The 16,015-nt window shown below is 36.4% G+C and overlaps 1 protein-coding gene across 2 annotated transcripts in view; it reads left to right on the forward strand.

Moving 5' to 3' along the window:
- Nucleotides 1-16,015, forward strand: part of LOC149845324 (tRNA/rRNA methyltransferase (SpoU) family protein) — a 208,494-nt gene that overhangs the window by 10,102 nt on the left and 182,377 nt on the right. For both annotated transcript variants that reach the window (XM_089995694.1, XM_089995695.1), the window contains exons 3-6: nt 8,320-8,414; nt 8,537-9,054; nt 9,192-9,402; nt 9,517-9,873. In XM_089995694.1, the coding sequence (XP_089851820.1) occupies nt 8,320-8,414; nt 8,537-9,054; nt 9,192-9,402; nt 9,517-9,873 (1,181 nt within the window). The remainder of the gene's footprint in view (nt 1-8,319; nt 8,415-8,536; nt 9,055-9,191; nt 9,403-9,516; nt 9,874-16,015) is intronic.

A 16,015-nucleotide genomic window follows, 5' to 3' on the forward strand; every position in this document is an offset into this window, starting at 1 on the left:
ACACTAAAGCATAACCCTTAAAAAGGGTATAACTGAAAACAAAATAAAAATAAAAATGTATTCTTTATTGATATGAAAAACCAATTGCTTAAGAAGCATTGGAATGAAATACAAGAAGGGTTGCACCCCTTTATATACACAACTGAAAGAGGACTCAATAGAGCTGTTGGACACGGTCCAACAACTCTACTGTTGGAATGTGTCAGTCCAACAGCTCTATTGCTAGTCAAGTCTGGACAGGACTTGACTAGCAACAGTCATTCTAGTTCAAATTGAACTAGATGACATAAAGACAAAAAATAAAAATAAAGGAAAAAAATTACAGAAAAGAAAGAAATGAAAAATGTATTTATATATATAATAATATATTATTATATATATATATATATATATATATGTACAGTTTTACATTTTAACACTCCCCCTCAAACTTACGGTACAATGAGCGAAAGTTTATCTAAGAGAAAGTGAAATCGGGTAGCATCGAGAGGCTTTGTAAAGAAGTCTGCTAACTGATATTCTGAAGTGACATATGACATATTAATTATCCCGTGTAGATATTCCTCTCTGACGTAGTGACAATCCATTTCGATGTGTTTGGTGCGTTCGTGGAATGTTCTGTTACTGGCAATGTAGATCGCACTTTTGTTGTCACAACACATTTGTGAAGCCTTTGTTGCTTCAGCTCTCATGTCAGCAAGCAGTCGTCGGAGCCAAACTACTTCCATGGTCGTGGTTGCCATGGCTCTGTATTCAGCTTCGGTGGATGAGAGAGATACCTTATGCTATTTTTTACACCTCCACGAGATCAATGATTCCCCTAAAAAGACACAAAAGCCAGTGGTTGAGTGTCTGTTATTGGGATCACCTCCCCAATCAACATCAATATATGCAATTAAATCAAGAGAAGAGGAGAAAGATAAGAAAAGTCCTCGTGAAAGAGAGGACTTGATGTATCTGATAATACGCATGACTACTCCCATATGAACAGAAGTAGGAGCATGTTGAAATTGACTTGCTGTGTGAACATGTGCTATATCTGGTCTGGTAATGGATAGATAGGAAAGTGCCCCGACAAGCTGTCTGTAAGGAGTAGGGTCTGCAAGAAGTTCTCCATCATTAATCTTCATTTTAACATTAACAACTTTTGGAGTGTCAACAATCTTATCATCATTAATACTAGACCTGAAAAAAATATCAAAAGCAAATTTAGTCTGAGATAATAAATATCCTCTAAGAGAATAAACAACTTCAATGCCTAAATAATATCTCAACAAGCCCAAATCAGTCATTTCAAAATGAGATTTAAGAAGTTTTTTGATTGTTTCAACTCCCTGTTTATCGCTTCCGGTGATGATCATATCATCCACATAGAGAAGAAGCACAATGATCTCTGCATCAGAATTCTTAATAAACAAAGCAGTGTCAGTTAAACAGAATTGAAAACCAATATCAATCATAACACGACTAAACCTATCATACCAAGCTTTTGGTGCTTGTTTAAGTCCATAAAGAGTTTTTTCTAAGCGAAGGACTTTACTCTTAGGAATACTTAGACCAGGAGGGGGTTCCATATATACTTCTTCAACTAACTTTCGATTTAAAAAAACATTTTTGACATCCATTTGAAAAATAGATCATTTTTTGATAGAAGCTAAGGCAATTAAGGTTCAGACAGTAGTCATACGAGCCACCGGAGCAAAGGTTTCTTCATAATCAATCCCATATTCTTGAGCATAACCTTTGGCTACTAAACAAGCTTTATATCTTTCAAGAGTACCATCACTTTTGGTTTTAATTTTATAAACCCATCGACATCCTATAGTTTTCTTCCCTGGAGGAAGATCTTGAATATTCCATGTAGAAGCCTTTTCAAGTGCATCTAATTCAGCTTTCATGGCTTCTATCCATTTGATATCATTTTTTGCTTGAAAATATGTGGATGGTTCTTCATATGAGTGAATTAATGCAATAACTGCCCTATATGTGGGTGAGAAAGACTCGTATGATACAAACTTTCCTGGAGGCCTCGAGACTCGGGATGATTCTCTAGTTGGAATGTTAGAATATTTTTCAAGTGCACATGGAGGATTAGACTCTTGTCGCCTGGAATATTGAATACTAGTATCTCTATGAACTTCTTCATTTTCAACATTAAGATCAATAATTCTTTGATCATCATCAAAGTTACAGTCAAGGTCATATTCATCAGATGTTGATGTTAGATCTAGCAAAAAGGAGTACTCAGTGACGTCTTTTAATTTTCTAAAATCAAAGAAGCTCTCCTTTTCAAGAAAAGAAACATTTCTAGACACATATAGTTTATTATTTTTGAAGTCAAAACATCTATAACCTTTCTGGTTTTCAGCATATCCTAAAAAGGCACAGAGAATCGCACGAGGGGAAAGTTTATCATTTTTGTCAGTAAATATGAAACATTTACACCCAAATATTCTTAGTCTAAAGTAGTCTGGAGAAATGTTCATAAGTTTTTCAATGGGAGTGATATTTTGTAACGAAGAAGATGGCATCCTATTAATGAGATATGTGGTAGTTAAGGCAGCTTCTGCCCAAAAGTCTTTCGGGACTTGATTTGCTATTAATAAAGTCCTAGTAGTTTCTATAATATGGCGATGTTTTCGTTCTACCAGTCCATTTTGTTGAGGTGTATAAGGACAAGATCTTTGATGTGTGATGTCATGCAATTTAACATAATTTTGAAAATCTGTGGATAAAAACTCTCCCCCTGAATCTGTGCGAAAAATAATAATATCATTTTGAAACTTGTTTTTAACCATATTATGAAAAGTTTGAAAGTATGAAAATACTTCAGACTTATGTTTGAGAAAGTACATCCACGTATGTCGGGAGAAATCATCGACAAAAATAACATAGTAAATAAATCCTCCTTTAGAAATTACTGGTGCAGGACCCCAAACATCCGAGTGTATTAATTCAAGTGGTCTTGAAGAGAAAAAGGTTTTGTTCTGAAATTGTAATTTTTTCATTTTGCCGAGAATACAATCTTTACAATCAAATGATTCAGAGTTACAAAATTTCTCTAGATTTGGAAAATGTTGGATTTTGGCTATATGTGGGTGACCAAGTCTCTTATGTCACAGTTCCAACTCTATTTTTTGAATATTATAATAAAAAGCTTTTTTTGACATTTCCAAAAAATCCATGTAATAGAGTCCTCCTTCTCTATGATCTTCCCCAATCAGCTTGCCTGACTGGCGATCCTGTACCCAACAACCATGAGAAGCAAAAGAAATATTACACCCATAATCAGAAATTTGAGATACAAATAAAAGATTTAAATTTAATTTGGGAACATGTCTAATTTCTGGAATAGAAAATTTCTTTGTTTTATAATTTTTTTCAAAATTTCTTATTCCTTCTATTTCAAGAGAAGTCCCATCAGCAGTAAAGTCCTTTGACACACTTGTTTTATTTTTAACACATTTAGATAGACTTTGATTATTTGGGGTCATATGAAAAGATGCATCAGAGTCAAGAAGCCAAGAGATTTTACCTAGATCAGAAAAAGATGAGGCTGCTGTGCCGGTTGAAGCTTCAGATGAGGAAGAGACACCATTAATGAGAGGCTGAAGAATCTCTATTAGTTGGGACAGGGAAACTGGTGCATCCTGATCTTTAGGCTCCGATCCAGCAATTGCAACTCTTTTTTCTCTCATCTCTTTAAGTTTGGGACATTGTGGCCTGTAGTGTCCCGGTTCATGATAGTGATGACAAATAACTTTCTTCTTATCATAGTCACCATTTTGTCGGTTAAAGTGAGAAGGCCTATATGATCGAACATGATTCCCTGGTCTAGACACGGCTAAAACGGAATCATCTTCAATTTTTAGGCATGATGGTGACTTTATCATTGTCATCCATTGATTACAAGGAAAGAAAGAATAAGGATAGAAGAGAAACAAGAAGGAAAATGAAAAAGAAAGAAGAAAAAAACAATACAACAAGATGTGAAATCTTCCCCAATGAAGTGATAAAACACTTCTCTTCAAGTGGCGAACACTTTTGCAAACGGGCACGGAAACCGAGACAGCTTTTCCTCAAGATTTAGTACTTTTGCGACTCTGATACCATGAAATGAAATGGGGATCTTCGAAACACGAGCTTAGATTCACAAGGGCAAGTGTCAAGAATGACACTAAAGCATAACCCTTAAAAAGGGTATATCTGAAAACAAAATAAAAATAAAAATGTATTCTTTATTGATATGAAAAACCAATTGCTTAAGAAGCATTGAAATGAAATACAAGAGGGGCTGCACCCTTTTATATACATAGCTGAAAGAGGACTCAATAGAGCTGTCCAACAACTCTATTGCTAGTCAAGTCTGGACAGGACTTGACTAGCAACAATCATTCTAGTTCAAACTGAACTAGATGACATAAATACAAAAAATAACAATAAAGGAAAAAAATTACGGAAAAAAAAGAAATGAAAAATGTATTTATATATATATAATAATAATAATAATATAATATTATTATATATATTGATATATGTACAATTTTACATTTTAACAGAAAGATCCTTTTGGGTATATATACCCTTGAGAAAGAACCAAGCTTCATTGAGTCTTCTAAATTTAGCAACATTAGCATATATTTTTATGTCAACATTGTTCATAACCCAGACATGGTTACTTTCTCAATCCTCTACATTTATTTGATGTTCATTTATGACTTTAAGACAATCATCCCCAATGAGAGCTTTTTCAACACCTCCTTTAACTTTGGTGAGCTTTAACGATGGTTTAAGAGAGGCTCCTATTACAAAACCCCAAAGTTTCTTTCCTCTAAGATCATTTTCCATGGCCTGACGCCCACATCAAGTGGTTGTATCCATTAAGTTTGAAGGAGAGCTCCACTCTTAATTCATGCTCCATGATGAAAAGATAAAGGTAAAGATAAAAATAAAGATAAAGATAAAGAAAATGATAGCACCTTTATCACGATCTTCACTCACGGCAAGAAATACTTCTATGATCAAGAGAATCCAATGGGATTTGATACCATATAATGAAGTATGCGAAATTATAAATAACAAAGTGCAAAGCACATACAAGTCCAATAATGGACAATTACAAAGAAGATAGACAAGCACTCAAGTGCACACACAAAAGTCCACTAAAGAACAATGCCAAAGGCTAACAAAAATGAATATTATTGAATAGTGAGGGAAAAAAGTAATGGAATACATGCGGGGGTTGCACCCCCTATTTATATACATAATAAGAGAGAGACCATTGGGAGCTCTCCCTTTCATAGAGTCGTTGGGGAGCTCTCAACGATCATATTGGGGCCCCAATGACTCCATAAGGAGGGGGGGTTGGGGGGGGGCAATGCACAAAAAGAAAAAAGAAAAAGAAAAAGAAAAAAAATAGTTGTTTCTAATAAACAACTATTATTATATGTAAAAAGACAAAAATGCTCTTATTCGGCAATTTATTATAATGCATGTGTGTGTGTGTGTATATATATATATATATATATATATATATATATGCTGCTTGCCGAAAAGGGAGAGGACAGGAGGGAGGATGGCACCCTCCTCCCTGTCGACACCAGAGAGAGACGAGAGAGGCAGGAGGGCTCACCTGCGGCGACTGGTGTGGATGCTTCGACAAGGCTCGCCAGGAGGTGAGCAGGGAGAAAGGAGGGGGTGAGGGGGGAGAGGGACTAGAGAGGCAGGAGGGCTCACTTGCAACGGTCGGCGTGGATGCTCTGGTGAGGATCGTCGGGAGGTGAGTGCGGGGATGCGGTACTTTAAAAAACCTTGGGTGCGGGGGTGCAACATGGCAAAAATGTAAACAATTATATATATATATAATTTTGAAGTTTTAATAGTTAGCCTGGAATAGTCAAAATCCATTCATTTGATCAAGCTCCACAAAACCCATTTTAATTTTTAGCATAGAATCAAAAGCCTCAAAATCAAATAGTCAAAAATACCAAAAAAATAAATACAAATTTCATTAACTATATACCTCTATAACATCATCAATTCATCGAGAAATTTCGTAATGCCCAAAACCCCCAAATAACATTATTGATTTTTTTTGGAATGCCCAAAACCCCCAAATAACATTATTGAAAAAACTTTGAAATGTCCAAAAAACTTATTAATAAAAACCCTAGATCATGCTAATGTCACACATATAATACAAATCAGAGAGACGAGAGACTGTGAGAGTGACGAAGAGCGAGTGATAGTGAGAAAGAGAGTGACTGAGAGTGAGAGAGAGAGATAGATCGTGAGAGTGACAGAGAGAAGAGAGACTGTGAGAGTGAGAGAGAGATAAACTGTGAGAGTGTCAGAGAGAAGAGAGATAGTGAGAGTGACGGAGACAAGAGAGACTGTGAGAGTGATGGAGAGCGAGTCAGAAGGAGACATACCTGATAACTGAGGAGGAGCGACCTGAAGGAGTCAGAGACCGTTGGCGTCAACGAAGGCGTCAGAGACGATGTCGGTGTCAGCTTCAGGAAGGAGGCTCGGGAGGATTAGGGCACTTTTGCCCTAATCCTCCTCTTCTCAACCAATAAAACATCGAGCGATTTTTTTTTTCAATCCTAAATTTGGACACAAATGACCCTGGGTGCATTGACCACACCCGGGGTCCGGTTGACTGCATCGGGTGCCGCACCCGCACGCGCATCTTCGTCGCATCTCGTCGACGCAGGTGTGGCACTCGGTTATCCGAATCCCTGTGACTTAGACAGGGAGAAGGGAGAGGGTGAGGGGGGAGGGAGACCAGAGAGAGGGAGCGTGAGAGTTCAGAGAGAGAGGGAGCTCAAAAACATAAAAAGAAACTCCCCGTAAGGGGTTTAAATAAGGGAGAAGAGATGTTGAGATGTTGACAGGGGTGTCGACATCCCTGTTTGGATCCGGTTGGATCCAACCTGGATCTGACCCAAAAAGTTTGGGTAAGGGTGTATGGTTGGTTCCTAAGTGGATCCAACCCAAATTCATGCTATAAGGAAGGGGGCTATGGGAGTAGATTAGGTTGGGTACATTTGGGCCCAACTCAATCCAAATATATATATATATAGTTTATATATATAGTTTATATATATATATATATGTATATTGTTTTGGATTGAGTGGGATCCATTTGGATCCGACTAAATCTTTATTACTTATATCTCTCTATATATAGAGAGAGTGTATGAGTGCGGGTTTGGATTTGGATTTCAAAGATCCAAATTCTCACAAAAATCTTGTTTTAAGGTAGAATGTAAGGGATTATGATTGGATTGGATTGGATCCAAATTTGGATCCAAATCTAGTCGTAATGCAATTAGGTCGTGTTCTTTGTTGGGTTGGGTCCGAATGGACCCAAACCCCTAGTTATCTCATGTGAGACCCATTTTGGGCCTTGATTGGATCTCCCATCGAGATCCAGATCCCGATGGTGTTGTCTAAGCGATGTAACCTTGCAAACATCCAAAAGTTCATCGATTCATTCACGATCTATGAGTTTCTCATAAAAGTACCAGGGATAATCCCATATCATTTCTGAAAAACCCAGAAAATTCATTGACTTTACAAAGGCAGTCTATGTTGTAGTGGTCAAATCAGTCCAGATTTTCATATTTGGGTTTAAGCTGTAACTATTTATATTGATAAGGGTAGTTTAGTCCTGTAAAATTGTAATAAAGGGAGTTGACCCCTATATGTTTGTATCCTTCTCTTTTCTTTTGTGCTAATGAAGTTTTTTCTCCATTGTGCATCTCTTCTCTTCTCTCCATTGTTGAACAACAACAACAACCATTCAAACTGTCCTTTAGGTGTTCTTGTCTTAGGAAAATCAAGGGCACAATCCTTTAAGGAAATGATACATGGAATTTTTGAACGACCCAATTTTTGTCAAGGAATAGGTGTCAGGCTTTCTTATGAGGTGTGTGCATCTGATAAAAAGGACTAGGTGTTGCCTTGGGTTTCAACGATTGCCTTCGTCAGTATTTATACTGACCAATGACCATGGTGTTCTGTAGGCTGGTTATTCCTGTGAACATCAAGGAAGTAAAAGATCATTGAGAACTTGGTTTTCTGCAACCCATGCATCGTTCAGAAAGTTATTCTGAAAAGGGCATGTTGATAATTATTAGTTTTGTTATACTATTCTTGATAAAGGGCACTGATGATGGTATGAGAAAACTCTCTGTATGTGCACGAGTGCATGCACCCATGCATGTGTGTGAGAGAGAGAGAGAGAAGAGGGGAGGGGGGAAGGTGTATTTCACATACAAGAGCTTAAGTTTTCATTGCCATAATTTGTTGCAGGGATTGAGCATAAAGCTTTGCACACTTTTATCTGTACAGCATATGTTCCTGTCTTGAAGATGATAAATCCTATCGACTCTGTATTGGTCCAACAGGTGAACGGTTTTATCATTCAACCTATGCATGTACTTGTAATTGGTGTTCTGTATTTGCATTGCTTGAACTTGTAGTGTAAAACTAATTTTTTCTTGTCTCTTTTACATGCATATGTTTTCAGGTTACAGAATTATTGTGTGACACTGTAAGTGCTAGCAATACTTGGGAAGTTGTGATGACAACCTTGGTGCCATATTGTTTAAGATCATTAAACAGTTATTTAAGTGTTGAAAGCGTCAAACTAGCCACCTCACCTTGGAGTGAGCATTCAATAATGACAGAAAATGGCTGTGAGAATTGTTTGGCTTTGCTTCTATCTAATGTACAAAGTATCTCTGGATATCTTCCCATGCCAATTACCTGCCATGCCTTGTCATCATTGTTAGCTGCTGCTACCAATAGTCACCAAATATATGGAATATCAGCAAAACTAAAAGAGGTTGAGAAGAATAACTCCCCAGAGGCCATTTCTAAACAGATACTTTTGATTCTTTCTGATGTGACTATAGTAATGCTTTTACAAGATTCAGATATACGGTCCTGTGCTACTCGGATTCTGTTTCCCGCCATTTTCAAAGCATATGATGTTTATACTTCTGTTCAGTTTTCCTTGTATAATGGAAAACACATAAACTCCAGGTGCTTTAAGAGAAATATTTGTTTTTTACACATCTGAACTTGATTTATATGCCAATCTACCTTCACTCATTAAATTCAAATACCATTGTAATTTTTGTTTAGTGTTTGACTACAAGTTCATACTTTTTGATTTTCAGGGGTGACTTTTCTAGGGAAGTTTGGGAGTGTTGCAAATTGTTGTTTTCTTCTGGACGCCAGGAGAGATATGACGCATACCTTGTTTTGTCTCTCCATTTTGATTCCTTTATTCCTAAAGGAGGACACCAAAAGTTCTCCATCAGTAATGCTGGGGAAGAATTTGATGTAGGCGCGGACGAAGATTTTTGGGAAGAAATACGAAATGGACTGGTATGCCTGTTAGTTAACTATCATGTTGATCTTCAACACAGTCCAAAAATACTATATTGAAAAAAATGTCATTTTTTAATTATCCTGAATTAGTTGTCTTCAATTGATTGCTAGGTTGATAAGGAAGCACCAATGAGAAAGCAAGTTCTGCATATTTTGAAATTAGCAGTTTCTATCTACTCTAATGATCTGGGCAAAATTGATAGTCATAATCATAATTCTTTTTCTAATGCTAAGCCAGCATCTCAAAATTGGATAGATATTTCCGATGATGGCAATGCATCTATTCATAGTATGACAAAAAGGGAAAGATGGGCTGAGAAAGAGGCAATGTCTTTAGGAGTGGGACTGGCAAGCAACTCAGTTGAAGTATGTTCTACCGGCCAACAAAGGTGGACATCATTTCTTCTTCTCTATGAGATGCTTGAAGAGTATGGTACACACCTGGTTGAGGCTGCTTGGGGTCACCAGGTAAATTATGTTGGCTCTCATATACCTTGACAAAACTTGAAGATCCATGTCTTTCTATTTGCTCATGCTTTTTTTGTTCGTAGGAAGCATCCTAGAATACCTGCACACACACACACACATGGGGATGACAACTAGGCGGCTAAATGAATCAAGCTGCTTGTGGCTTGGCTTAGTTCGGCTTGAGAGAAGCTTGTTCAAACTTGTCAAATGAGCTTAGTAAGCTGTGCTATGAGCAGGTCTTGTCTAAGCAATCCGAGTGTGAAAAATGGTTGTTTATCTTGGATCGGCTCATTTAGGCTGTCATTTAAGGTTTATATACCTCATATGTTAAAAAAACAAGGTAGCTCAATTGTTTAGATATACGTGCAGGTAAAAATTACGTCAGAGGTTAAATTCTCAATTTTTCATTGTGGTCACTTTTGAAAAAATGGGTACCTTTTTATAAACGAGTCAGCTCAGATTTGGCTCATCTGGCTCAAGCTCATATCAGTTTGCACAAGCTATACGAGCCGAGCCGGAGCAAGGATTGACTGTAAATGAACCAAGCCTGATCAAACACGTGTTTGGTTTGTTTGGCTCATTTCCAGCCCTCGGGTTGGGTATCCAACTCATTTGAGTTTCCTGAATCCAACCATATAATATGTAGTTAGGTTCAGGTAGTTGCTGTGTTGGTATGAAAGAGCTCATATCCATTCGGATTATCATTTCAAATTCCATACCTGTGTTAACATCGGGTCAGATTATTATTGGTTGGGTCACTTTAAACTTGAGTTTAGATTTGGAGCATGTATACTTGTGCACCTTTTTAACAATACTACCAATAAACATACACTGGCACAGTGGGTGCCTGTTCTGCTTTAAAAGCAAGAGGGACAGGTTCAAATCTCCCCCTTGCCTTTTTCTTTTTAAGGTAAACACATATGGATCCAGATCTGATTTCCCATACATTATGTAAAATCAGGTTCTACTTTCACCAGGTCGGGTATCTTACCAGAACTGTTTCTAAGTTGGTCTTATTTGGTTCTGAACCTGGTCAGTAGAGCTGCTTAATGAACCGAACAGCTCATGACTCTGCTCGGTTCGGCTCGTCACGAGCTTGTTCGTGTTTGGCTCATACAGCTGTCGACTGTCGAGCCGAGCCAAGCCATGAGCAGCTCATTTAGCTTAAAAGAGCCGAGCCTGAACACAAGGTGTTCTGCTCAGATGAGCTTGTATAGATAAAAAAATAATTTTTATGTGTGATATATATTTTAAGTGTAATATATAAAGAAAAAGATGAATATATATAAGGAGAAATAAATATAAATGTAAAATATAAGCTATTAAGTTTAATATATAAAATGTATATTTTAAGTGTAATATATATAATATATATATTCCATGTATAAATAACATGGAATTTTTTTACACGAGCCAGCTCGTGTTCGTCTCGCCTTGTTCAAGGACAAGCCAAGCTTGTACTCAGCTCGGCGAAATACAAGCACGAGCCGAGTCACGAGCTTGGTCCCCGGTAAATGAGCCAAGCACGCTGCACGACACGCCCTGTCCGGTTCGTTTACCAGTCCTATGGGTAAGGTTTGGATGAATAATTCCAAACCCGGTTACTTTTTTTAATCTGAATCTTCATTGATTTTGCCTAGTCTGGACTGCAGATGTGGGTTGGTGAGGTACGGAACTTCGGGTTTGTCCGCCATATCCCTACATACACATGCATACACACTCACATACTCTGAAATATTGAATTATGTGACAAATACCAACAAGAAGCAGAAAGTACCAAGCTATATTCTTGTTAAAATTGAAAAGGATATTAGAACAAAAATATTGCAATATTTTCAATTTAAATCTTTACTATGTTAATGTTTTTATTATTTTAAACTTGCATATATTCCTGATGAAAACTAACCATTTTGTAAGTACACCAAACTCTAAAGAAATTGCTCTGCCGATCTTTTTGTGATATTAATATTTCTTGGCATGATTTTTATTTTTGAAAGTGAATATTTTCTGTATATTTCATTTTTATCATGATACTGATTAATCCTTACCTGATCTCATAATTTTATCAATTTTCACGTTGGAGTACTGGATTGCTGTTAATGCACCTAGTTCTTACCACTCTTTCAATCTCGTAATATGCATAATCTCATTGAAAGTATGCACTAAGCAGCTAACTACCTTCCAATTAGGGTCTACGTATGACACAGCTACAAGATCATGTATTATAATTGTTCAAAGTGTAAGCGGCAAAAGGCAGCACATAAACCTTGTAAATTATTACATTTTGGGAATATTTGTGCAAGAATGGCTTGACTAAGCATTCCTAACTGAATCAAATTTTAAATTATCATTTTGGCACTTGTATGACTTTGAAGCTATAGGGATTGTTTGATGGCTTGTCCATGAAATTACGGAACAGAAGAACAAAACAGACAGAACACTCGTTCTGTTCATTCTGTAGCAACTGTACCAAGTCCAATGTTTGTTTCGACGGTACGCGAAAGCTGTGTTCCAAAGTCCAACGTTTGTTTTACGCTGTGTGCGGGCAACCTTGGCACACATTGTTAATGGGTCGGATAGCTTCATTTTGGATCGTTCGACTTGATCCACCCATTATTATCCATGTTTTAACAAGTTTATTATGGATTTTAACCCTCTATATGGATAATTGGATTAAAATTTGAAAAAAAAATAAAAAAACCGTAAAACAAATATGCAAACCATTTTTCCATTGATATTTTGAGACTAAAATCAAATTAACTATAAAAATCAAATAAAAACCCTTATTCAAACCTTATTAAATCATAAAACTATAAAATCAAATTAACTATAAAAATCAAATAAAAACACCCTAATTCAAACCTTATTAAATCAGAAAGCTATAAAATATTTCATCACACCATCATCTTATAAAAATCAAATAAAAACACCGGTCAAAAGCCAAAACATGATGGGCATCAACAAAACTGATTTCTGTAATCTGAGCATATTCTCAACTCAAAATTGAACAATTCAACTCAATAAACAACACAGAATAGAAAATGGGTATCATACAAAACCATGAAAAAACAGAAGAAAACCCTCACCTGCGTCAGAATCTGGCGCAGATGTGGATGCTTGAGGGATGGGTGTGCCCTCTATGTCTTGATTGAGCACTGCGGTGAGCGCCTCAACATCTCCGATATCTCGATTTTAAACTTTTTTTTTATTTTTCTTAGTTTTTTCTCTGCAAAATCACGGCCGATTGAGGCTTTCTACCACTGAGAGAGAGAGAGAGAGAGAGAGAGAGAGAGAGAGAGAGAGAGAGTCTTGTGTTTTTTTTTTCAAAACTGCTCCCCGCGTCGCTGTTCTCATCATAACAAGGGGGTTGGAGCAAAAATTACATAAAAATTAGGATGCAGCAGACAAGTTCAATGTTTGACGGCCGCAACGTCCCGCACGACACACCATCAGACTGTTAGAAAATGACTTTGAATATTTTAGGTTCGATAATGAACCCATACACATGCACATTAAGTGCGAATATACCCACTTAAGGGGACAACACAAGCACATCAAGTGCTAATACATAAACCCATAAAAGGGATAAATATGACTTAAAGTCATAAGTTGAATATTATTGAAGAAATAGGAGGAAGAGGGTAAAAACCCTATACAATGGAGCATAAGCTCCTCCAAGGAGTGTAGGAATTACAAGGGGGAGACCCCTATTTATAACACAAGAGAGGAGCCACATAGGGGGCTCCCAAAGGAGTCGTTGGGAGCCCCCAACGGTCACATTTGTGACCGTTGGAGGCTCCCCAACGACTCTTTGGGGAGCCTCCATAGGTGGCGCAAACCACAAAAAAGAGAAAATAAAAAGAAAAATAAAAGGTAAAATTACAAAACATATTCCAAATGGAATATGCGTAAAACTGTGAAATGTCTAAACTACCCCTACGCCTATAAATAGAGAAATATATATTTTATATATATATAATTAGGATAATACATATGCATATATACCATATATGAATATGTATTATCCTTTATATATATAAAATATATATAATATTACAAAGGTTGAATGATACATTTTAACACCCACCCTCAAACTTTGCGTGGGGGAACAAAAAGATTGAAGAAAGCATGAGGAAGTCTCTCAAGGCTTCAAGAGCCTTCCGTATGAATGCCATTGCAAATGTCTTCCTCCAACGTCTTTAACGATGAACACCTTCCATGATCTATCAAGGTACTTCTTTTCCTCTTATCTTCAAGATCCTGAGGAACAACAACAAAGAACAAGTAAAAAATATCTTTGCACTTTACTCAAATGGAACATTTCTAACAAGGTGCAAAAATTTATGCATAATAGTATAATTACTTTAGCATGAAAAGAAAAATTTAGAAAACCAAAGTTTCAAAAAATCAAATATCATGTTAAAGAGTGAGCGGAAACGAATTGCAAGAATGCATAATGCATTCATAAGGTCCAATATTTGACAAACACAACCCCATAATGGGAAATAACAAAATGGTCCACTAAGGGACACCACAATAAGCCTACGAAGAGGCATAAGCTACATATGTTTTATTGAATGAGGGTCTAAAAGGCCATTAAATAAAATTATTAATGAACATGCTCCAAACATACTTTAGTCAAAATGAACACGGACGCAAATGTTCAAAAGCATGATGAATATGAACTTCAAGGGGCTTTATAATTTTAACACGCATAGATCAACAATAGAGTTTTTCACATCTTTAGGGAGAAGATCTATGTCAAACAAATGTCATATATAAGAAGCATGATTTGACTAAATATATTAAAGCATCCACCCAAGATTCAAAAATGAATATCATTTGAGACAAAAGACTCATTTTGCACATCAAATACAAAAGATGCCGAAAAACTGTAAGCACTTCATATATAGATTAAATGCTAAAATATCAATTTGATAAAAAAACATATCATGGATATGATTCACTTGTATCTAAAAACACAAGTTATGGATGAAATTTTGCAATTTTCAATAGTAGTTAATCCACTACAAGCAACTACCTCATTAGTCCTCCAAAACCCATAAATCAAGTGTATAAGGTACTAGATCAAGAATATAAATAAAATGTCATTAAAGGCCAAATGACACACACTAAGGTGTGTAACAATACATCTTGTCTACATATAATAATACTTGAAATTAGTGCATCAACGACAAGAACAAGAGAATATACGCCAACATGGACAAAAAACATCTCTTGTCTACGTAAAAATACACTCAAAATCAAGTATGTTCAGCTACTAGAACAAGAGTATTAAGCCAACCATGGGCTAAAAACACAATAAATCTCTTGTCTACATAAAATGACACTTGAATTTAGTGAAAGAAGCCAACCATGGGCATACAACTCAGCGACTAGAACAAGGACACAAATGCCAACATGGACTAAAGATCACACACCATGATGTGAATCAATGTGCCTTGTCTACATATGATAACACTCACGACAAGTGTGTTTAGCTACTAGAACAAGAGAAACAAAGTCAACAAAGGGCTACCAACACACAAAGGTGTAATAAAATCCTTGTCTACATATGATGACACTTAGATAAGGGTTATAAAAGGAGAAGACTATTGAGGCAATAAAACTTGTAATGACAAACATATAAATAAAACTTTGAATCAAAAGAATGATATCTTTCAAAAAGAATACCCATAACAACAATATTTTGAAATAAATGTGTGAATATACACACACTAAGAACACTTGCGCACAAAAGCACAAAACACAAATGTGCAAATGCACTCATAAGATCCATAAACAATAAAAGGTTGGGCAATAATCCCAAAAACCTTGATTTTAAAATACCTTAAGACACTTTAAGGTTTCAAACATCATATATCCATCACATTTATATATAAATAAGAGCATCCATAGGATCAATGGCCAACATTAAACTAGTGACACACTCATATACCAAATCATTCTAGAGTCCCAAGGTGCCCATAACTCACCTCAACCACCATCTATAATATGGCAAGTGGACAATCTAAAATGACATAACAAAGAATGACACACTCATAATTAGAGATCATATACCAAATCATTCTAGAGTCCCAAGGTGCCCATAACTCACCTCAACCACCATCTATAATATGGC

Source organism: Nuphar pumila, chromosome 2, assembly GCF_984573655.1.
Source record: "Nuphar pumila chromosome 2, dmNupPumi1.hap1.1, whole genome shotgun sequence".
Lineage (NCBI taxonomy): Eukaryota > Viridiplantae > Streptophyta > Magnoliopsida > Nymphaeales > Nymphaeaceae > Nuphar > Nuphar pumila.